We start from the raw sequence: 23,639 nt of genomic DNA on the forward strand, positions 1-23,639 counted from the left end.
GGAGCAGCCTGGGACAGTGGGAGGTGTCCCTGCCCATGGCAGGGGGGGCACTGGATGGGCTCTGAGGTCCCTTCCCACCCAAACCATTCTGGGTCCTGTCCCTCCAGACCCTTGTCCAAAGTCCCTGTCCAGCTCTCTCGGAGACTCCCTTCAGGAGAATACTGCTTTTCCAGATCTCCCCACACTCACCCTGTGCTTTCTCCATTGTTGTATTTCCGTGCCAGTACAAATTCCCTGTCCAGCACATTTAGCTCCAGTTACTCACAGTGACAGTAGTTCATGAAGGTGTTTATGGTTATGGTCATTCCCATCATTTCTGCTTCCCTCCCCAGGCATTTGGGGTGTTTGTGCTTGCCATTCCCTGTGGGAATTGCTCACGTGTGCTTTTCCCCGCAGCGAGGGCCACGGGAAGCTGACGGTGTTCTCAGTGAAAGCCATGCTGGCCACCATGTGCGGGGGGAAGATCCTGGACAAGCTCAGATGTGAGTACTCCCAGGAATCCGAGCATTTATGGAATGTTTCCTTCCCTGTGTTTGTTGTGTTGAGTTCTGGAGGCTTTTTTTTTTTTTTTTTTTTTTCTGGTTTACACTGACCTGGAGCTGTGCTGGGAATCCCAGAATTCCAGAGTCCCTGAGGCTGGAAAAGCCCTCCCAGCCCATCCAGTCCAACCTGTGCCTGATGCCCACCTTGTCCCCAGCCCAGAGCACTGAGTGCCACCTCCAGGCCTTCCTGGGACACCTCCAGGGATGGGGACTCCACATGTTTTGTTCCATGTTCCAGCTCCTGGTGATCCCAAGCCCACTTTTTTAGTTTGAAGCTCTTGGGCACTTCTTTAAATGGAAAACTTGAGGGCTGATTTTCCAAGAGGAATGTCACAGTTGTCACCATTTCCCTCCTTTGAGGGTGTTGGAGGCTCCTGTGAATCTTCTGCTTCCCCTGAGGCTCTCTGCACCTTCTCACTCTAATTCCAGCTTCTGAGGTCAAATCCTGGAATGGTTTGGGTTGGAAAGGACCTTAAAGCCCATCCAGTGCCACCCCTGCCATGGGCAGGGACACCTCCCACTGTCCCAGGCTGCCCCAAGCCCTGTCCCTTCCCCTGAGCCCTGCTGACTCCTGGGCACAGTTCCTTTCCCCTCTGAGCAGGTTCCCAGCAGCTCTGGGCTGGTGGAACTGACCCACGATCCAAACCCCAAATCCTGCTGGACAAGGACATGGAGCAGGATTCCTCAGCCTGGAGAGAAAACTGGTGGTGAAAGAGTGTTGTGTAAAATCCTGAGCGAGGTGGGGACTAGCAAACAGCTGCTCCTTCCCTTCCAGCTGCTCCTTCCCCTTCCAGGACAGGGACCCAAGGGCAGCAACTGCAGTGAGCAGTGACAGATGGAGAAGCAGAGACCAATTCTGCCTTGACCTTCCCAGAGGATGTGTGGGGTATCAAACACCCCCAGCCCTCGGCTGCTCCTGGAGCCACTTCCACTGCAGGCAGAGCCATCAAAGGCTGCCGAGTGCCCGGGGATCTCAGGGAGGAGGAACACGCCGGGAATGTGCCTGCCCGAGCCATCTGCTCTTGGGAGGAACGGGCTTCTGATCTCCCTGCCTCAGCTGTTCCCTGACTCTTGATTTCTTCTGAGCATTTTGACTGTGCTGCTTTGGTTTTCCCCTTTCTTTCCCCCTTGTCTCCCTGATTACTGACCCCCTTTACCCCCAAAATCTCCTTGTCCAGAGGGATCCCATCCCAGCTGCCCTTCCCTGAGCAGGCTGGGGCACGAGGCTCTCTGGAAGCCCTGGGGGTTGTATTTTTAGCGTTTCCTCATCCCATGATCAGCCATGTCAATGATGCCAGCTCGGTCTCTGCCCTTGCTGGGGACAGGACAATGGCCCAGGAGTGTCCCTGTGTCCGATGGCACGCACGGACTGGGAGAGCCTCAGTGGGACCCTTCCCTGGCTCTGCAGTGGCTGCTTTCCTGGGACGTGCTCTCCTCACAGAGCAGCTCCTTGGGGTGCTGTGCAAGGCAGGATCAGGGCATCCCGGGATCCCTGAGGCTGGAAAAGCCCTCCTGGCCCATCCAGTCCAAGTTGTGCCCAATCCCCACCTTGTCCCCAGCCCAGAGCACTGAGTGCCACCTCCAGGGAGGGGGACTCCAAACCTCCGATGCCTGACCACCCTTTCCATGCAGAAATTCCTGCTGATGTCCGAGCTGACCCTGCCCTGGCCCAGCCTGAGGCTGTTCCTCTCATCCTGTCACCATTGCCCTTTGAAAGGATACAATCACATCCTGGTTTTATCATTTCCGTTTTCACTGCTCATCCCCCATGTGGAAGTTTCCCCCTTTGACAATAAACTGACTTTTTCAGCGGCAAGGCAGACGTTGGTGGGGTTTGGAGGGGTTTTTAGTTTACCCCTGGCACAGCCTGGTCTGTTCCCTCTCATTTTCAGTTGATTTCCATACCTTTAATTTCTCTCTCTTTAGGGTCACTGGACTGAGCTGCCTGCTCAGCTCAGGTGAACGTCCTGAGCACACCCAGGGGATTTCAGTCCATTTTAGATACAATTGTGCTGTGTCCTACCCACCCCACCTTGCCAGGTTCATTGCAGGCCTTCAGCTCTTGTGCAGGGGCCACTTCTGGAGAGATTCTGCTCCAGAATGGATTTGGATTCTGGAAGTTTGGCTCTCTAATTTTAGTTGTTCCTGTTGTTCATTTTGTGAGCATTTTCATCCAGACTTTTTTTCCACATTCAGTTTCCAGGTTAAATCTAATTTTTCTGGCTGGCTTATTTTTCTAAAATACAGAAATACAACTTTTTTCCCCATTTTTTTTCTTTTTCCCCCCATTTCCCCTAATAAATTCTATTTTATAACATTGTTCAAGAGACCTGCAGTTCAAGGTGCTCTGTTCAGTCAGTGAGACAAATTCCAGGTAGCTTTATCCCTCTTGACTTAGGTGTTGTAGGCTTCTTCCTGAGCTCGTTCTTTCAGGAGATTGGGATCATTTCTCCAGTTACTGGGAATGTACCTTTCTGAAAATGTTGTTTTTTCTGAAGCTGGTTTTGATCACTGAAATGAAGGTTATTTTCCAGCATGAAAAAAAAGCCAGCATGAGCTTTTTGATGTTTAATTACTGCTGATGCCCAAAATAACAGCAGAGAGGGTTCAGTGCTCCTGAGGAGATCTGTCACATCTTGGGAAATTCTAGGTCTTGTTAACATTGCTGAAATCTTCCTTTAGAGAGTGCCCTGGCTCTGGGAGTGCCTCAGAGGCCTGGCTGGCTGTTTGAGAGATCTGTTTTCCCAGGAGATTTTGGATCCCAGGGCACTTCTGTTTCCTGGGACATCATTCTCTTGTCGTGCTCTCTGCATCCCTGCTGCTGGGATTTGCCTTGGCTGGGGCAGGGGGAGCTGAGCTCTGTGGGGAGGGGACCAGGGACTCCTGAGGCTCGGGAGGCTTTGTCCATCTAGAGAGAGGAGCAAGGACAGGGAGTGGAGCAGCTGCAGCCCCGCTCTCCTCTCCTTCTGTCCTTGCAAACACCAGGGAGCATCTGCTCAGCCCCTTTTGCTTTCAGGAGCACATTTGTCCCCCCAGAGCTGCTTACAAACTGTAACTCCTCTCATCACAAACGTTCTCAGAATCCCAGAATGGATTGGGTTGGAGGGACCTTAAATCCCACCCAGTGCCACCCCTGCCATGGGCAGGGACACCTCCCACTGTCCCAGGCTGCTCCCAGCCCCAATGTCCAGCCTGGCCTTGGGCACTGCCAGGGATCCAGGGGCAGCCCCAGCTGCTCTGGGCACCCTGTGCCAGGGCCTGTCCACCCTCCCAGGGAACAATTCCTGCCCAATCTCTCAAATCTAAAATGGGATCTGATTCACCTTCCCACTTGCCCACCTGTGCTGTACCTGGGGATGGGGTCAGTGCCCTCAGCTTCCAATGGCTCCTGGCAAAGCTGGGAGGGGGCTGGAGCAGCAGGAGCGGCTGAGGGAGCTGGGAAAGGGGCTCAGCCTGGAGCAAAGGAGGCTCAGGGGGGCCCTTGTGGCTCTGCACAAGTCCCTGACAGGAGGGGGCAGCCGGGGGGGTCGGGCTCTGCTCCCAGGGAACAGGGACAGGAGGAGAGGGAACGGCCTCAGGCTGGGCCAGGGCAGGCTCAGGGTGGACATCAGCAGGAATTTCTGCATGGAAAGGGTGGTCAGGCCTTGGCAGGGGCTGCCCAGGGAGCTTTGGAGTGCCCATCCCTGGAGGTGTCCCAGGAAGGGCTGGAGGTGGCACTCAGTGCTCTGGGCTGGGGACAAGGTGGGGATTGGGCACAGCTGGGCCTTGCTGGGCTGGGAGGGCTTTTCCAGCCTCAGCGATCCTGGGAGGTTGTGCTCCTGCCATCCCCCATGCCCTCGGTGTGCACCACATTTCCCTGAGGCTCTGCCAGCTCTGGCTCTGTCACTGTTACCTCTGCTTTTCATTCTTGGAGCCTGCTCTGAGGTGTTTCTGTAGCTCCAGGTTCAAGGTGTGTTCCCATGGAATTTTCCTGCTTCTGCTCCCTCGCTGTCCCAGTTTGTGCACTGGCAGGAGCTTTCCTCTAGCCTGGGGGGGATGGGATGGAGGAAACAGGGACACTGATGGCACGTGGGGGCACTTGCTCTGATAAAGCCTATCTTGCCAGCAGCGATCAGAAACCAGAGTTGATCAGAATAAAGCACAAAGGGACACCTCGGGCATTTTCCCACAGTGAACCCGTATTTACTGGGGGGTTTTATTGTATTTTCTTACAGATATTTTCTCTCAGATCTCAGATTCCAACGGGCTGATGATTTTCAGCAAGTTCGATCAGTTCCTGAGGGAAGTCCTGAAGCTGCCCACGGCCGTGTTCGAGGGCCCTTCCTTCGGCTACACGGAGCACTCGGTGCGCACCTGCTTCCCCCAGCAGGTCAGCATGTGGGGCTTGGGAGTGCCATCCCCGGGGCTGGGGGTCACTGAGGTCCCCTGCACAGCCCAAGCAGTTGGAAACACTCCAAAATCAGCAATTAAAGCATTTCCTGTCATTTTATTGCTTCCCCTCCTTGAAGGGCCACCCCTGTTCCCCATCAGAACAGCAGGAATGAGCCATTTATTTTCCAAAACATAAAACATGCCATTTTTATTCTTTTCCCTTGATTTTTCAAAGCTTTTTCACTGTGTTAACACAATTAGTTTCAACAAGTCACTTCCTGGATCTGTTCAAAATAAATACCTTGTGTATACAAGTTTATTTTTAAATCCATTGCAGTTGTATTTTAATTGTTCCAATGATTTGTTTCTCATTTGAGGTAATGTAAATAATATAAATAATCCTTAAGTCAACTGTAAACATGAACTTGATTGATCTTAGGCCTAAAATTAAATGTTTAGACTCTGGGCATGATGATGCTCCAGAAGAAGCATTTCTGCAGTATTTGATGTAAAATTTATAGTGACTAAATATAAGTTAATTAGCAATTAGCATATTTGGAATATGACACAGCAGGAAACAGCCTTTGATTCCAGAATCATGAGGCTCCAAATTTCCATTTGATATTGGGAAGGAATTGTTCTCTGGGAGGGTGGGCAGGCCCTGGCACAGGGTGCCCAGAGCAGCTGGGGCTGCCCCTGGATCCCTGGCAGTGCCCAAGGCCAGGCTGGACATTGGGGCTGGGAGCAGCCTGGGACAGTGGGAGGTGTCCCTGCCCATGGCAGGGGTGGGACTGGATGGGCTCTGAGGTCCCTTCCCACCCAAACCATTCTGTGACTCCTCCGTGACGAGGACAGTACAGGAGCTGTTCCTGGTAGGCACAAGTTGTGTCTCAGGGAGGTTTGGAGGCTGCAGCATCCCCTGCTGCAGGAAGTGGGTGCTGTTCTCTGCAATCCCGTTCTCTCTGTGTTGTCCCTGCAGAAGAAGGTCATGCTGAACATGTTCCTGGACACGCTGATGGCTGACCCCCCTCCCCAGTGCCTTGTGTGGCTGCCCCTCATGCACAGGCTCGCCCATGTTGAAAATGGTAATTGGAATGTTTTCCTGGTGGGAACAGAGCAGGGCCCTGCTCACGCGGGGAATGCTCTGTCCTTGCTCGTGGAACCAGCGCCTCGTGCCTTCCTCAGCCCTGCCCAGAGCATTCCAGACCTGGCTGGGGTCAGAGTGTCCTGGGACTCTGGGGTGGAGACTGGCTGTGTGTGAAAGCAGCAGTGAAAACCGATGGGGTTCGGACTTTCAGTTTAGTGGAAGAAAAATTACATTCCCTGAATGTTCCTGGGTCTGAGGAGCGGCTGAGGGAGCTGGGAAAGGGGCTCAGCCTGGAGCAAAGGAGGCTCCGGGGGGACCTTGTGGCTCTGCACAAGTCCCTGACAGGAGGGGGCAGCCGGGGGGGTCGGGCTCTGCTGGCAGGGAACAGGGACAGGAGGAGAGGGAACGGCCTCAGGCTGGGCCAGGGCAGGCTCAGGGTGGTCATCAGCAGGAATTTCTGCATGGAAAGGGTGCTCAGGCCTTGGCAGGGGCTGCCCAGGGAGGTTTGGAGAGCCCATCCCTGGAGGTGTCCCAGGAAGGGCTGGAGGTGGCACTCAGAGCTCTGGGCTGGGGACAAGGTGGGGATTGGACAGAAGTTGGACTCGATGGTCTGGGAGGGCTTTTCCAGCCTCAGGGATCCTGGGATTTTAAAATTAATTTTTATGGGGGAAATTTCCTGGTGTCAGATCTTACAGGAACTCATGCCCAGAAGGTGAGGAGGTTGATCTGGTTAAAATGTCAGGAGAACTCTAGGGATAAGGGGATTTTGTAAATTTGATCCCGGCATTCCCTGGCAGCAGCCAGGAGCAGGAGGGGACCAGCTTGGCTGCTCACCTTCACTGGGGTGTTTCCCATCCAAAACTTTGGCTCTTGCAGAAAAATGAAAACAAACAAACAAAAAACCCACAAAAAAACCCCCCTCAAACAAAAACTCGAACAAACAAAACCCACAAAACCAAAGAAAATGACAACAGAAAATAAAAACCGCAAACAAAAAACCAACAAAACAATCAAAAAACCAAAATAGACAAAAAACCCAAAACAAGAAAAAACAAAACCCCTGCAGCTAAGCCACGGCTCCCACCTCTTTTGTTTCCATCTTGCTGGTCCCTGATCTAATAATCCCTGATCCTGGTTGTTCCAATCCTCTCCTTATCCATCATTTTGAGGCCGTGCCTCGTGCAGGACAGCGAGTTCTGTCCCTGTTATCAGAGTGTTGTTATTGCTTCCCCACATCAGGATATCAGGTTTGGGTTCTGTGGTGCTTCTGTTCCCTTTTATCAGCAGGATCTCTGCTGCCTGGGAGGAGAAGGGACAGTTCTGAAAACGGGGGAGGACTTTCATGGAGCCAGGCTGGGAGAGCTGGGGGTGCTCACACCTGGAGAGGAGAAGGCTCCAGGGAGAACTCAGAGCCCCTTGCAGGGCCTAAAGGGGCTCCAGGAGAGCTGGAGAGAGATTTTGGACAAGGGCTGGAGGGACAGGACACAGGGAATGGCTTCCCAGTGCCAGAGGGCAGGGCTGGATGGGATACTGGGAAGGAATTGTTCCCTGGGAGGGTGGGCAGGCCCTGGTTCTGTTTCATCCCTCACATTTTGGGATGCATTTGCCCTGGGAAGGTGTCATCTCTTTCCCCTCACTCACATTCCTCTTTGGCCTCTTCCAAAGACCTAAGTGGAGCAGGTCTGGGATTGTCCATCCATGGGTAGGACAGGGAAGAAGCATTTATGGATATTTCTTGTAGCCCACCCCGATGGTGCCTCTGCAGGTCTGACTGAACTGAGTCCTCTGGACATTGGGAATTCCTCATTGGAAGCTGTGGAGGTGCAGGGGGGAGGAGCGAGGGGTGAGAGGGGGTTTGGAACAGGAATTGGCCTTTCTGAAGAGGACTCTGGGGCCCAGGGATCTCCTTAGGCAGAATCCAGCCAGATCCACCTGGCAGGATGCAGCTTTGCTGCTTCCCTGCCGCTCCCAGCTGTGCTCAGCTTTGCTGGACCTCCCTGGGGAATTCCAAGTGTGCCCAGGGAAGGGAGACATCTGAAGAAGGAATATTGTCAGAACAAGTCAGGTGGAGCTGCTGTGTTATCCCCAGCTTTGTCTTAGGGCTCACGGTACCAGAATTCCCTGCTCTGCCCCCAAAATCCTGCCCGGAATAACAAGTGCTGAAGAAGCTGAGGGTGGTCTGGAAGCTCCACTGAAATGGGATGTCTCAGCTTTACCTAAAATTTACTTAAACTTTATTTTTCTTTTTTCCCCTGTCTCCAAGTCTTCCACCCCGTGGAGTGCTCGTACTGCCACTGTGAGAGCATGATGGGCTTCCGGTACCGGTGCCAGCAGTGCCACAACTACCAGCTCTGCCAGAACTGCTTCTGGCGCGGCCACGCCAGCGGCCCCCACAGCAACCAGCACCAGATGAAGGAGCACTCATCCTGGGTGAGGGCACTGCTCCTGGGTGAGGGCATTCATCCTGGGCGAGGGCATTCATCCTGGGCGAGGGCATTCATCCTGGGTGAGGGCATTCATCCTGGGCGAGGGCATTCATCCTGGGTGAGGGCATTCATCCTGGGTGAGGGCATTGCTCCTGGGTGAGGGCATTGATCCTGGGTGAGGGCATTCATCCTGGGTGAGGGCATTCATCCTGGGTGAGGGCACTGCTCCTGGGTGAGGACGTTCCTCCTGGGTGAGGATGTTCCTCCTGGGCAGCTGGGGCTGGAGCAGCCTCTCCGGGCTGATTCCCTCGGGAGCGTTCAGGGTCTGGAGCAGAACTGCTCAGTGGGGCTTTTCCAGTTCTCCAAACACCAAAGGGTATAAACAGGGGAGTTGGACTGGGTTTAGTGTTTATTCCTGGCTGGGATAAAGGGCCCAGGGAGAGCTGGGATGCAGCACATCCAGCTGGGAATGGGCACCAGTGGGCTCAGGGCTGGGTCAGTCCTGCTCAGCACCTTCACGGATGATCTGGGCACGGGGATCGAGGGCAGCACCCTCGGCCAGCTCATGGACAGCCCCACTGGGGTGGGATGTGGATCTGCTGGAGGCAGGAAGCCCTGCAGAGGGATCAGGATAGGCTGGATCCATGGGCTGGGCCAGTGGGGTGAGGCTCAACAAGGCCAAGTGCTGGGTCCTGCACCGGGGTCACACCAACCCCCTGGAATGTTCCAGGCTGGGACAGAGGGGCTGGAAAGCTGCCCAGGGAGGTTTGGAGTCCCCATCCCTGGAGGTGTCCCAGGAAGGCCTGGAGGTGGCACTCAGTGCTCTGGGCTGGGGACAAGGTGGGGATCAGGCACAGCTTGGACCGGATGGGCCGGGAGGGCTTTTCCAGCCTCAGGGATCCTGGGATTCTGGAATTACACATAATGATGGCTTGTGGCAGTGCCTGTCCTGTCCAGAAAGGCAAACCAGTGACCACGAGCTCTGTGCTTGGACAGGACCTTTATGCAGTGGCATCTCAAGGACAGCATTGCTGTGACAATACTGCATTTTTCTGTTTCTCTCCTGCCAGTTGTAAATACATGCCTGGAAAACTCTTAATTAAACAGCCTTACAGAAATGATCTGAGCAATGCCGTGCAGTCTGATGGCTGGATGATAATCACAGCTCAAGAAATAATAGACAATTTTATGGAGAAAAACTTATTTTATGGCAAAAGATTAAGCCCAACCTTTACTTACTCAAAGAGAAGCTCAGATGATGATAGGATTATAATTAATGGTTATCTTCACAGGGAAGAGCCGTTATGGCATTACTGTTTAATTTTAAAAATTGGGCTGAACACCAGGCAGGAGTTGGGAGGCAAAGGGAAATTCTATTGTCCTTTTTATAACTCTCTGGGTAATAAACTTCTGGAATGTTTAATCCCAGCTAACAGTAGGCTATTATTCCTTAAATGCATATAAATCCAGGCTGGGATTTTTAATACAAAGACAATTCTAAATGACAGAACCATGGAGTGGTTTGGGTGGGAAGGGATCTCAGAGCCCATCCAGTGCCACCCCTGCCATGGGCAGGGACACCTCCCACTGTCCCAGGCTGCTCCCAGCCCCAATGTCCAGCCTGGCCTGGGACATTCCAGGGTAGCTCCAGCTCCACTCCAGTGTTTCCCTCTGAAGCCTCTGGCCTGGGTTGGCAGTGACTCGGCTCAGAGGGGCTGTGCCCCATCCCTGCACCAGGACCTGGGAATTTGTCACCTCACTTTGATCCTCTCCTGGCTTTCGGGGCAGTTGGTTCTGACCAGGCTGTACAGAATAAGTGGATTTTAAGGTAAAATGTGAATTGGAGGAGGGGAAGTGGCAAAGGACCTGCCAGTGCCTGAAGGGGCTCCAGGAGAGCTGGAGAGAGATTTTGGACAAGGGCTGGAGGGACAGGACACAGGGAATGGCTTCCCACTGCCAGAGGGCAGGGCTGGATGGGAGATTGGGCAGGAATTGTTCCCTGGGAGGATGGGCAGGCCCTGGCACAGGGTGCCCAGAGCAGCTGGGGCTGCCCCTGGATCCCTGGCAGTGCCCAAGGCCAGGCTGGACACTGGGGCTGGGAGCAGCCTGGGACAGTGGGAGGTGTCCCTGCCTTGATGAAGGGGTTTTTAGGACACGGGGCTCTCTCCTTAAACACAGCACAGAAGAGGGACCTTTGGGATTAATCTTTTTTTTTAACTTCCCCAAGTCTTGCAAGTTAATTTTATGAAAATTGAAATTGAGTCCTAATTTAGAAAGAACTATCTCCTCTTTTGTGTTTGGGCTGTGTTGGTGTTCAGTGAGCTCCTGGTGAGGTCCCTCTGCAATAACTCCCGGAGTGAAAGCCCAGGGGCAGCAGGGATGGGCTACTGCTCTCCTTCAGTGAAACAAGAAATGTTCTCTCCTGGCTTTTCAGTGCAGCCAGGACTAATTCAGTCCTGCCTGGTGTATTTTCAAAGTTTTGGAGCCCTATGACCCAGAATAAGCTTAATAATAAATATCTCCACAGTTATGATTAATATGATCAGTATACTTATTAATGACATTATTGTTTATATAAGTATTAATATATTATTTCTTACATACTTAATATAGCTCCTTTTTCCTGAAATTCTGAGGTACCTTTGATAATTTTTGGATGCACATACTATTGAGATATTTTATATATATCTATATATTTAACATGGCAATGAAATACATTAAAATCTGTAACCGTAGCGATTTTCTATGGATAAGTTCAGCTAAAAACCTATTTTTAAGGAGGTTTTGCTGCATGAACCCGCTGCTTGTTGGGGCCTGTTTGGAGGGATGAAAACCCTGAAACACCTCCCAGATTTTTGCTTCTGGGCTATTTCAGTTGATGTTTCGTTGAAGAGCCTCAGACAGGGACAGTGAGTCACGTACGCCCGGCAGGGCCCAGCAGCCAGCGGTTCCTGCTGGCAGCCCAGGATTAGCGGGGCTTTGGGCACGTTTGTGGCCCTTTGTGGCAATCTGTCCCCCTCAATTCCGCCTTCCCACATCCAGGGCATCCCGAGCTTGTCCCGCGATGTGACCGGGAGGGGGGTGTTCCTCAGCTGTTGGTGGGTCAGGCGCCTCCCGTGCCGTGAATAACGGAGCGTTTGGGATTTCTGCCCGCCTTCCCCGCCTCTGCCCACAGCGGCAGCCGCGGCCGTGCTCGGGGGCTCGGCCCCGCCGGCCCCGCCGCGCCTCCGCGCACTCGCGATCGCACCGGCAGCGAACGCAGCCCCTCCGAGCTCCAGCGCCGCTGGGAGAGCCGCTGAGGAGATTTGGCTCGCAGGGCCCGATCTTCCCTGTTCCTGCCCCATTTCCTTCCCCCTGCGGGCCCTGAGGCGCTGTGATCCCGTTCGTGCCCGGCCCCGCCGCTCCCGGCCCCGCACGTTCCCGGCCGTGGGAGCGGCCCCTCCCGTGGGAGCGGAGACGGGACAGCTCCCGGCAGAGGCCCCGCACAGCCGGGAACGGGCCCGCACAGCCCGGGAACGGGCCCTCACAGCCCGGGAACGGGCCCGCACAGCCCGGGAACGGGCCCGCACAGCCCGGGAACGGGCCCCCATAGCCCGGGAACGGGCCCGCACAGCCGGGAACGGGCCCCCATAGCCCGGGAACGGGCCCGCACAGCCCGGGAACGGGCCCTCACAGCCGGGAACGGGCCCCCACAGCCCGGGAACGGGCCCGCACAGCCCGGGAACGGGCCCCCATAGCCCGGGAACGGGCCCCCACAGCCCGGGAACGGGCCCGCACAGCCGGGAACGGGCCCCCATAGCCCGGGAACGGGCCCGCACAGCCGGGAACGGGCCCGCACAGCCCGGGAACGGGCCCCCACAGCCCGGGAACGGGCCCCCACAGCCGGGAACGGGCCCGCACAGCCCGGGAACCGGCCCGCACAGCCGGGAACGGGCCCGCACAGCCGGGAACCGGCCCGCACAGCCGGGAACGGGCCCGCACAGCCGGGAACCGGCCCGCACAGCCGGGAACGGGCCCGCAGCCCCGCCGAGCGCTCCGGGCTGGGACACGGGGCTGCCAGGCTGCGAAAGGCCCTGGGGGTGCTGTGCCATTGGCTGGACACGAGCCCAGGGGTGCCCAGAGGGGCAGGAGGCCACTGGCCCCGGGGCTGTGCCAGCTCTGGGCTGGCAGCAGGGCCAGGGCAGTGCCCGTCCCCTGTGCTGGCACTGCTGGGGCACCTCCAGTGCTGGGGGCAGCTCTGGGCCCCTCCTGACAGGAGAGACCCTGAGGGGCTGGAGCGTGTCCAGGGAAGGGAACGGAGCTGGGAAGGGGCTGGAGCCCCAGGAGCGGCTGAGGGAGCTGGGAAAGGGGCTCAGCCTGGAGCAAAGGAGGCTCCGGGGGGACCTTGTGGCTCTGCACAAGTCCCTGACAGGAGGGGGCAGCCGGGGGGGTCGGGCTCTGCTCCCAGGGAACAGGGACAGGAGGAGAGGGAACGGCCTCAGGCTGGGCCAGGGCAGGCTCAGGGTGGACATCAGCAGGAATTTCTGCATGGAAAGGGTGGTCAGGCCTTGGCAGGGGCTGCCCAGGGAGGTTTGCAGTGCCCATCCCTGGAGGTGTCCCAGGAAGGGCTGGAGGTGGCACTCAGTGCTCTGGGCTGGGGACAAGGTGGGGATTGGGCACAGGTTGGGCTCGATGGTCTGGGAGGGCTTTTCCAGCCTCAGGGATCCTGGGATTTTATCCTTTGGATGCATCCCAAGCTACTACAAACGCTGTAAGTCCATGGGCAGGAAAACTTCCTCATGCATGAGCTCTCCAAAAGAGTTCCTGGTTATGCCATGCTCATGCTGCCTAAGCCCGGGGTCCCAGAGCTGGGGACTCTCACTGGTGTATTAATTACCTACAGTTTATTCCATTGGTAGTAAATGGTGCTAATTGTCAGGAATTGCCAGGTACTGATGGCATTTGCTGTAGCTGTGGGTGTAACTCCTGTCCTGGGGAGCCTGGGTTTCTGCCTGAACCAATGTTAATCTGAATTGTAATTTGAATGTGCCTTGAGAATTGGTCCCAGTTGCACTTTGTAATGTTGTGCAGGAGCTGTAATGAATTCCACAGCAGTCATTAGCCAGGGGTTACACTTTCCTGGGATGTCAGTGACTGAGAGGAGCTAAAGGAGCTGCCAGGTTATGTCTGAGCTCCCATAACCATGGAATCATGGAATTATTAGGGCTGGAAAAGACCATCACCAGGCCTCCCACATCACTGATGGGAGCTTGGTGGGTGCAGTATCATTTTCAGACTTAATTTTGTAAATATAATGCGGGATTTAAACTCCATGTTATGGTCATGGCTTGGGGCAGGTCCCCATTCCTGTGGGTGTGGCAACACTTGGCACCAGCCTTCCTCCCGGCATTCCCAAGGATCCGGGATCACTGGTCCTGTGAGGTCATTTAGCACGACTGAGGGAAGTTGTGAAAGGAGATGAAGTCATTGCTGCCTGTCCCAACACTGTGTCCCACCTTGGCTTGCCTGTAATGGACAGAAAATTGGGAAGTGCCTGCCCCTGCCCCGGGGCCTCTGCCCTCCCCTCATAGTGCACCCTCTGTGCTCAGAGTGAGTGTAAAAGTCCCTTAATGGGATGGGATTGCCCCGGGCTTAATTCCTGAGAGAACCCCCAGGTAATCGGTTTATTTCCTAATCTTACATAATTTTGTTAAAACTTTCAATTTCCAATATTAGAGCGCTTAAAAGCCTCCCAGAACTCGTTCCCCAGTGGCAGCGTGTGTGATCTCCCAGGAATGGTGTAACAGAACGGGACCTTTCTGGCCCTTCTGCCCTTTTCCACACTTGGGTTATTTTTCACGCCTTTCTCTGACCGCACCCTGCTCTTCCCAAGCCTCACCCGGCTCCTGTCGTTGTTCCCAATCCCAGAAATCCCCGGCGAAGAAGCTGAGCCACGCCATCAGCAAATCCCTGGGCTGTGTGCCCAGCAGGGAGCCGCCCCGGCCGCTGTTCCCCGAGCAGCCCGAGAAGCCCCTGGACCTGGCCCACATCGTGTGAGTACCCCTGAACCCCCTCTCCTCCCCAGCACTGAGCCTCGTGCCTGGCCGGGCTCGGGCTGAGGGGCAGGGAGCAGCCCCGGGCTTGGAATGGTGAATTTTCAAGGCTGTGTTTCAAGTATTTCTCTGGAAAATCATGTGAAGGCTGTGGTGGCGTGAAGAGTCTCCTCTAGAAGGGAAGAGCTGCAGGAGGTGGTGGATGCAGCTGGAGCCAGGCCTGGCTGTTCCTGCCTGCAGCTCTGGCATCTCCCTGTCCCCATCAGTGGCACCTCTCACTCATCCCTGTGTTGGATCAGGCTCTGTTTTCTCATTTGTTGTAAATTAAATGATACAGAGCGATGTCAGACACGCTGCAGGGGTCAGCTCCTCGTGCTGCCTGGGGCCTTGGCCTCACATCCATGGCCTCTCTGTGGGTCCAGCTCCATGGCATTATTGTCACACTGGTGTTGTGACCTCCCCGTGGCTCTGATGGGATGTTTTAATGGAATCCCATTGCACTGGTGCTGGTTTGAGCAGCCTGAGGTCACTCTGCTTCCTCAGGTTGTCAGTTTTCACCATGAAAGGAAAAACTGAGAGAAAACAAAACCAAACAAACTCCAAATAAACCTCAATGTCCTATAGAGGCTGGAGATGAACTCTTCACCCCTGTAGGTGAGAGTGAGGAGGGGAGGAGCAGCATTGGGATCTAATTCCAGGAAAATAGAGCACTCCCATTTTCATGAGTGTGGAGCCGTTTGCAGTCTGAGAGTGCGGGGAGTTGATGCTCCTCTGGGTTTATTTGACATCATGAGTACCAGATTCTTCTGGGAGCAGTTTCTGTGTCCCAGTCCCTGAATGGGGGAATCCAAGGTGTTGGGCCCAGGATGTCCCTTCCCCTCTGCCTGTCCCACGTCAGGCTGTGCTGCTCTGGCCCTTCCCAGACCCCGATGGTTCCATTGACTGGTTCTTCTGCTCACTCCTTTGACAGTGTGGCATTCCTTAAGGAAAAGCTGGAGCCTAAATTGCCAAAATATTGGAAAGGTGAGACCTGCAGAGCTTTTTGTAGTGTGGCTTCCTGGTGTGAGCAGTGTAGAGCTCCAGACCTGGCCTGCACCAGTAGCTCCATGCTGGGCTGGTCCCAGCAGGGCTTGGAGCTGGTTCCTGCTTTGCTCCATGCTTGTTCCCTCCAGTTCCTGCCTCCCTGAGGATTCCCCACCTTTCCCAGTGCTTGCTTTGGGGCCGTGCAGTGAGGGATTGATCTGATTCCATGGAATATGAGTTTTGTTCTGGTTTCCTCGGGGCAATTGCACCCAAATTGGGAATAATTCGGGGTCAGTTCTGCTGCTGCTCAGTTCAGAGCTGGAGTCCGTTCTCCTAAGGAGTTAATCCACTTCTCCAAACAAATGGCTCATCAGACCCCAAGGACAGGGCTGCCCATTGTCCACAGCATTGCCTAATCCTTCCCACCCCAGCATTGCCTGTTCCTTCCCCACAGTTCATGGCCTTTCCCTTCCCAACCCAGCACTGCTTTTCCCTTCCCACCTGGCATTGCCTTTCCTTCCCAGCCCAGCATTGCCTTTCCTTCCCAGCCCATCATTGCCTTTCCTTCCCAACCCATCATTGCCTTTCCTTCCCAACCCATCATTGCCTTTCCTTCCCAGCCCATCATTGCCTTTCCCTTCCCAACCCATCATTGCCTTTCCTTCCCAACCCATCATTGTCTTTCCTTCCCAGCCCATCATTGTCTTTTCCTTCCCAACCTGGCATTGCCTTGGCCCGGGAAGCGCCGGGAGCTCACTGTAGCCCTAAATCTGGATTTAGGGAAGGGCCCTGCTCGGCCTCACCACAAACACCTTTTGTTTCAAATCCCATCAGATCACAAGTCCATTCCTGTTTTGCCCTGTAGATTTTCCTCTGTGCTGCTTCCATGTGCTAACGCCCCAGTGTTCCCGGGAAAACGGGCGCTTTGCAGAGTCAGAACTCCACAGAACCTGAAAGAGTCGGGAATGGCAGAAGAGCGAAGGCAGCGAGGGATGGTGTGGGAAGTGCCTGTGCTCAGGGGGGCTGCAGGAGCTCATCCCAACCCTGCAAGCTGGTTCTGTGCCTCAGAGCACCAAGCCTGAGGAATTCCTTCCTTTGCCAGGACTTGTGACTGGATCCAGCCCATTTCAGAGCCCGGGACACAGGGAAGGGCGCAGGCGGGGGCAGCCTCACCTTGGGGTTGTGTTGTGATACAGGAGCCACGGAAGGGGCTGGGGGAGAAGTGCCCCCGGCTTTGCTCTGGGCTTCCAGCCAGGAGCAGGCAGTCCTCAGCTTCTCAGCCCAGCACTGCCCTTCCCTTCCCAATCCATCACTGCCTTTTCCTCCCTAACCCATCACTGCCCTTCCCTTCCCAGCCTGGCACTGCCTGTTCCCATTCCCAGAGGCTGTTGGATGGAGGGGGCAGCTGGGCAGGTGCCAGGGGCTGGAGGATGCTCAGGGCAGGATCCTGGGAGCCCAGCAGGAGAGGATGGCCCTGGGGACGTGCAGGTGGGGACAGGGCTGGACAGCTCCTGCAGGGACAGGGACATGGATGGACACCTCCTGCAGGGACAGGGACATGGATGGACACCTCCTGCAGGGACTGGGACAGGGCTGGACAGCTCCTGCAGGGACTGGGACATGGATGGACACCTCCTGCCGGGACTGGGACATGGGGGCAGGGCTGGACACCTCCTGCAGGGACTGGGATATGGGGACAAGGATGGACACCTCCTGCAGGGACAGGGACATGGATGGACACCTCCTGCAGGGACTGGGACATGGATGGACACCTCCTGCAGGGACAGGGACATAGGGACAGGGCTGGACACCTCCTGCAGGGACAGGGACAGCTGCCCGGACGCTCCTGGCAGCAGCGTGGCAGCTCAGAGACATCTGCTCTGTGCTGACAGCTTTAATTAAATGTAAAAACCAATGTCCTAAAAGCCAACAGATTGGGAAATGCTGCCTGATGGGCCAAGGACAACTCTGGGAACACCAGACACTGACCTGGTGCAGACATACTGGGAGCAGGTGATTTATATCCAGCACCAAATCCCATGGAAAGCAAAGGGACGTAGGACAAAAAGGACCCACTGGGGTTTTGTATGAGGGACATGAGGCCTTTGGGGCTTCCATGGTACCACTGAAACAACAAAAATAACAATAAACCCCTCTCACGTGGTTTTTAAGTGTGAGAGGGGCTGCAGCCAGGGGAGATTTTCTGATGGAACTCAGCTCCAAACAGGAATTGCTCTGGGCCCCAAAGAGTCACTGTGGGGGTGTCAGGGGCCAGGGGCTGAGTGTGTTTGATTCGTGTAAAGGAGGAGCAACATCAGCACCTACAAATAAATGCTGGGGGAGAGACTCTGGAAAAGCTGAGATCTGCTCCAGCTGAGTAAATAAAGAATGAAAATATTAATAACTTGGGGCAGTTTAACAATACTTGGCAAAGGTTCCAGGGAAAACGAGGCTTGGAAGGGAAAAAAAACAGCTGTGCTCTTTGAGGCAGGGAGGAAAGACAAAAATTGGTAGGAAAAAATGTAAATAATGAGTTAGGAGTTGTGGGTGAGTCGTTTCCAGGCTGTGGTTTGGCAGAGGGGCAGCGATTGCGCAATGAGCTGGTGGCGAGGAACTCACCTTCCCGAGGGGCTGGAGCCCCAGGAGCGGCTGAGGGAGCTGGGAAAGGGGCTCAGCCTGGAGCAAAGGAGGCTCCGGGGGGACCTTGTGGCTCTGCACAAGTCCCTGACAGGAGGGGGCAGCCGGGGGGGCCGGGCTCTGCTCCCAGGGAACAGGGACAGGAGGAGAGGGAACGGCCTCAGGCTGGGCCAGGGCAGGCTCAGGGTGGACAGCAGCAGGAATTTCTGCATGGAAAGGGTGCTCAGGCCTTGGCAGGGGCTGCCCAGGGAGGTTTGGAGTGCCCATCCCTGGAGGTGTCCCAGGAAGGGCTGGAGGTGGCACTCAGTGCTCTGGGCTGGGGACAAGGTGGGGATTGGGCACAGGTTGGACTGGATGGTGTTGGGATCTTTCCCAGCCCCGGTGGCTCTGGGATACTCTGGGGTGACCCAGCAGGGTGCTGGGGTGCACTGTCTGTCTTGGCAGTCCCAGCTGCACTTTGAGGCAGTTCCCCAGTTCAGACTCTGCCGGTGGCCGCTGTGTCTGGGAGCACTGGGGAGCTCCCAGGGCCCTGGCAGCAGATCCAGGTGATGTCACTGCCTGGGGACACGGGGATGAGGTCACCCAGGGCACAGCGTGACACAGCTGGGGGCGAAAGAGAGAGCAGAGCAGGGAAAGCTGCTTGGCTGAGCTGTGAGGAGGTGCCTGGTGCCGGTGCAGCCCAGGCCGGGGTTACTGGGCGGGGTCTCAGCCCGCAGGGTCTTTGCTGTGGGGTTCATTTGCATCAATGACGGGGGGCTGTTGCCATAATGAGCTAATTATGAGCGCCGGAAGGTTGAGAAAACAATAAACAAAGCCCCACCCAGAGAGGAGATGGGGAGGAATCTGTGGTGGCAGGGGGGGTTGGAACGAGATCATCTCTAACCCAATCCCATCTGGGATTCCCTGATTCCCTGAAAATTGTTTCTCTCCTTGGCCTCAGTGTAGCTGCAAAAGGAAGGGGCTTTCAAGCAGAGCCCTGCAGATTTCTGTGCCGTTAGCACTCATTTCCATGAGGAGGAAAATGTATAAAGTAGATGGGGATGAGAAAATATTGGGAATTAAGCCAGTTGAAGGGAAAATGTGCTGGGCAGAATGTCTCCACAGCAATTTTGGAGGTCACGGTGGGCAGTAGGCTGAATGTGCATTTTTGGGGTGATTTTGTAACCAAGGATAATGACAAGAGCCAGGAGGACCAGCAGGAGAGGCTCCCTTTGGTGGTGGGATCCTGGCTGGAAAACCCTGTGGAAGGCCAATGGAGATGGGTCAGGGACTGGAAATAGGTTTGGGAATGTGGGCAGCTGTCCAGCCAAGGACTCAAGGAATGCAGGTGTAAGGAATGGTTGGATATCTCTGAAAATACCAATCCTAGAGAAATTAAACTTAATCCTGGAGCTTTGGCAGAGGGACTCAACAGAGGACACGGAGCAGGAGCTGAAGGGAGACACCCTCAGAATAATGAATATGAAATGTGAAAATCAGAGAATTCCAGAGTGGTTTGGGTGGGAAGGGACCTCAAAGCCCATCCAGTGCCACCCCTGCCATGGCAGGGACACCTCCCACTGTCCCAGGCTGCTCCCAGCCCCAATGTCCAGCCTGGCCTTGGGCACTGCCAGGGATCCAGGGGCAGCCACAGCTGCTCTGGGCAACAAAACAAGATGTGTGTTTTTACCAGTGAATGTAAGGAAATAATTGTTAGAACCGGTTACCCAAGTGGTGCTGGAATCTCCACCGCTGAACCTTTAACACCAGGACAAGAGGGTTTTTAAATCCACTCAGAATTCCAGTCAGGCTGATGCTTCCTGTGTGATGGAAGCCCCTTTATCTCAGTTTCTCACTGCTTTAGGAGATACGAAAAATGCAGACACAAATGTTAGTGGAGCCTCAGAGTCAGGGATTTTGCTGGATGCTCTGCTGGAGCCCCAGACCTACATCCCTGAGGGAATCAGGGATTCGCTGCCCTCACATTTCCAGGAATAAGTGCATGTTTCTGAAGCCACCTTCACCTGCATTCCTGCAGCCAGGCTGGGTCAGGAATAGCAAAAATGGAAATTCTGCAGTTTCCTGCTGGTTTGGTGCATTCTGCATTCCCTGATCTCCCTGCATCCTCCTCCAGGATGCAGCTGTTGCTCTGCTCCCAGGGAACAGGGACAGGACAAGGGGAAGTGGTCTCAAGGGGAGTTCAGGGTGGACATCAGCAGGAATTTCTGCATGGAAAGGGTGCTCAGGCCTTGGCAGGGGCTGCCCAGGGAGGTTTGGAGTGCCCACCCCTGGAGGTGTCCCAGGAAGGGCTGGAGGTGGCACTCAGAGCTCTGGGCTGGGGACAAGGTGGGGATTGGGCACAGGCTGGGACTCGATGGTCTGGGAGGGCCTTTCCAATCTCAGGGATTCTGTGTCCAGGTGGGAGTTCCCTGGCTGTTAGAGAGTAATTCCCTGCAAATCATATTTGGGTTTAGGGGTCAGTTCAGTGAATACAAGTGACAGGCTGCCCCTTTTTCTGGAATGGCAGAGTGTGTGATGAGAGCGATGATCCCTGTTTGTCGTGTGTGTTTGGGAAAGCAGAGATGGTGTTTGCATGGATCCCTTTTCCTGGGAGGAGTCATCTGAAGTGCTCCATCACCACAGTGGGGTTTTGGGGTATGACGTGGCCCTTTTGCCCTGGCTCTGGACCCACCTGACGCAAACTCCTGACATTAAATCCTTGATTTTAAAGTGTTATGGAGGTGGCTCAGCCACCCTGTGGCAGGGCTGGATGGGATATTGGGAAGGAATTGTTCCCTGGGAGGGTGGGCAGGCCCTGGCACAGGGTGCCCAGAGCAGCTGTGGCTGCCCCTGGATCCCTGGCAGTGCCCAAGGCCAGGCTGGACATTGGGGCTTGGAGCAGCCTGGGACAGTGGGAGGTGTCCCTGCCATGGCAGGAGCAACCTGTGCGTTTGGCTTTTCCAGGAGTGTTTTTTTTCCACTGTTCCACTGCGGAGCTGGGGGCAGGAGCTGGGAGCAGGAGCTGGGAGCTGTTCCTGCTGTGCTGCAGCTGCCCTGATTGTCCCTGCCAGAACAGAACTTGGCTGCATTTTGAGCTCCTTTCATGTGTTTCCATGGCAGGCGCTGGGTACGTGCACAGGGGAGGAATCTCTGCTGTGGCAGCCTGGGGGAGGCAGCTGCTGGTGATGTGGTGATGTGGTGATGTGGTGATGTGGTGATGTGGTGATGTCACCCAGCAGAAGGAACAGGGACCCCCTGTGCTGTGGTTTAATTCTGGGGGACGTTATTTTGAATTTATTTTGAATTTATTTTGAATTCTTTATTCATCGATCTTGCCACGATCCTTTCCTGGTGCCCCAAGGCTGCTGCCAGCAGCTCCCTGGCAGTGATGTGAGGGACCGTGGGACATCACCCAGTGACAGGACGTGGCCACTATTGATTTAATAACCATTAACAGCCCCAAGACCTGTGTTTACAGTCATGGGGCTGGAAGTAACCCTGTGACCCAGCATTGGATGGAATCCCTTCTATACTTCAACAGGAGCTGAGCCCTGGGTTTAATCCTTAGGCTGAAGCCAAACAAATTCCAGTTAGGAATCTTCTCCTTCTGATCCAGATAGAGATGGAATAAACGACCAAGGGAAGCTGGTGTAACTTTCCTCTTTGATGCTGTAAATTCGTTGGAAGTGTCCCTGCCTGTGGAAGGGGCTTGGAGCAAGATGGATATTTAAGGCCCCCTCCAACCCAGCCCTTTCTGGGCCTGGGTGATTCTGTTATTCAAACCTCCTGAAATCAGGCTTTAGACAAACCTAAAGCACTTCTCAGGGCTGGAGGAAGTGGGTGGGATTTAGGTTTTTATTTGGTTGGTTGGTGTGTGCCAGAGGCCACATTTCATGGTGCAGTAATCTCTATTATAGTGGCAATTTATGAATCATTTCTTAATTTACTGGAAGGAATCTTTCCCCATGCGGGTGAGCAGGCCCTGGCACAGGGTGCCCAGAGCAGCTGGGGCTGCCCCTGGATCCCTGGCAGTGCCCAAGGCCAGGCTGGACATTGGGGCTGGGAGCAGCCTGGGACAGTGGGAGGTGTCCCTGCCATGGCAGGGGTGGCACTGGATGGGTTCGAGAGAACCACGACATTCCTGCCCTAAGCCCCAGCATTTCCAGCTCAGGGTGGTGCTTTCTTTGGTGTGGTTGCATTTCCCTTGAAATACTGGGTTTGGATGAGTAAGTTTTGTACTTTTATATGAATTTATTTTATATGAATTTATTTTATATTAGCTTGTTCAAGGGGAGGGATGGAGTGAAATATAATCAGGTGGTCAGTCACAGGTTGAACTCGATGAGCTTGGGGGTCTTTTCCCACCTAAGTCAGTCTGTGATCCTCTTTTTCTTTGTTTGTTTGTTAAAGAACTTCTCCTAGGCGGCTGTGGGTGGTGCCTCCTCCCTCCAACAGAGCGAAATGGGGTATTTTAAAAAAAACCTTTAAAAATAATTAAAACTTAAAAATCATTAAAATTAAAATTAAAATTAAAACTAAAAAAAAAAGAAAAAAAAAAGATGAAAAATAATTTTAAAAAACCAATAATATTAAAAACTATTTTAAGCACCCCTCAGGCCTTTGTTGTGGGACAGTTCGCCGCCGGGAGCCCGGAGCAGCCCGAGAGCATTTTCTGGGATGCGCTCCCGGTGCCCGGGAGATGCGCGGTCACGTGGCGGCCCCGTTGCCGTGGAGACGGCGCCGTGCGCGCATCCCTCGGGATGGAGCCGCGGGCCGGGACGAGCGGGCGGGCACCGGGCGGCCGCCGCCGCGCAGGTTGGTGCTGCGGGGCTCCTCCGGTGCGTCCCGGTCGGTGTCGGGTCCCGGGAGCTGCGGGACCTGCGAGAGGGGTGCGGGAGCGGGGCCGGCCCGGAGCGGGGTCTGGCTGCTGGGAGCAGCTCCCGGAGCCGCGGGCAGCCGCTCCCAGAGCTTTGTGGGATCGGCTCCGAGGGACGCAGGAGGATCAGCTCGGACGGGAATGCAGGAACAGCTTGGAGGGACGGAGGAGCCATCCGGAAAGGGATGCGGGAGAGCCGGGAGAGGGGTGGAGGGGCTGCTCGGGGGGGAGGATGAAGGATCAGCTCGGAGAGGACGCGGGAGCCCCTTGGAGAGGGGCGCAGGAGCAGCTTGGGCAGGGATGTGCTCGGGGTGTGCTCGGGGTGTCTGGCTGGCAGCCTGGCACAGGGAACACCCCAAACGTTCCCTTCCCTTCCTCCCTGTGAGTCAGCTCAGAGCAGGACAGAACAAAGTCCTTGGGAAGTCTCATCCCGTGCCTTGTTTAGCAGGGGTTGTTGTGGGTCCAGCCTCCGTTCCCACCGCACATTCCCGAGGGAAGCAGCCGGGTTTGCCAGGACACCTTGTGAGTGTTGTACGGATTGCAGAGGAGGCGAAGGCTCAGTAACCTCTGGCCGGGTGCTGCTGCTCCATTTCCCAGCTGGAAGAGCAGCCGGCAGAGGCAGCTGCTCCGAGCCGTGCTGGGATGTGGCACTCGCAGGAATGGGCT

General features: G+C 55.1%; 1 protein-coding gene across 12 annotated transcripts in view; it reads left to right on the plus strand.

The window, feature by feature from the left end:
- DTNB (dystrobrevin beta) overlaps positions 1-23,639 on the plus strand; it is a 130,540-nt gene that overhangs the window by 18,163 nt on the left and 88,738 nt on the right. For all 12 annotated transcript variants that reach the window (XM_069011925.1, XM_069011927.1, XM_069011928.1 and 9 more), the window contains 5 exons: positions 397-482; positions 4,757-4,911; positions 5,893-5,998; positions 8,264-8,430; positions 14,334-14,458. In XM_069011925.1, coding sequence (XP_068868026.1) covers positions 397-482; positions 4,757-4,911; positions 5,893-5,998; positions 8,264-8,430; positions 14,334-14,458 — 639 coding nt within the window. The remainder of the gene's footprint in view (positions 1-396; positions 483-4,756; positions 4,912-5,892; positions 5,999-8,263; positions 8,431-14,333; positions 14,459-23,639) is intronic.

Source organism: Aphelocoma coerulescens, chromosome 3 (genome assembly GCF_041296385.1).
Source record: "Aphelocoma coerulescens isolate FSJ_1873_10779 chromosome 3, UR_Acoe_1.0, whole genome shotgun sequence".
Taxonomy (NCBI): Eukaryota; Metazoa; Chordata; class Aves; order Passeriformes; family Corvidae; genus Aphelocoma; species Aphelocoma coerulescens.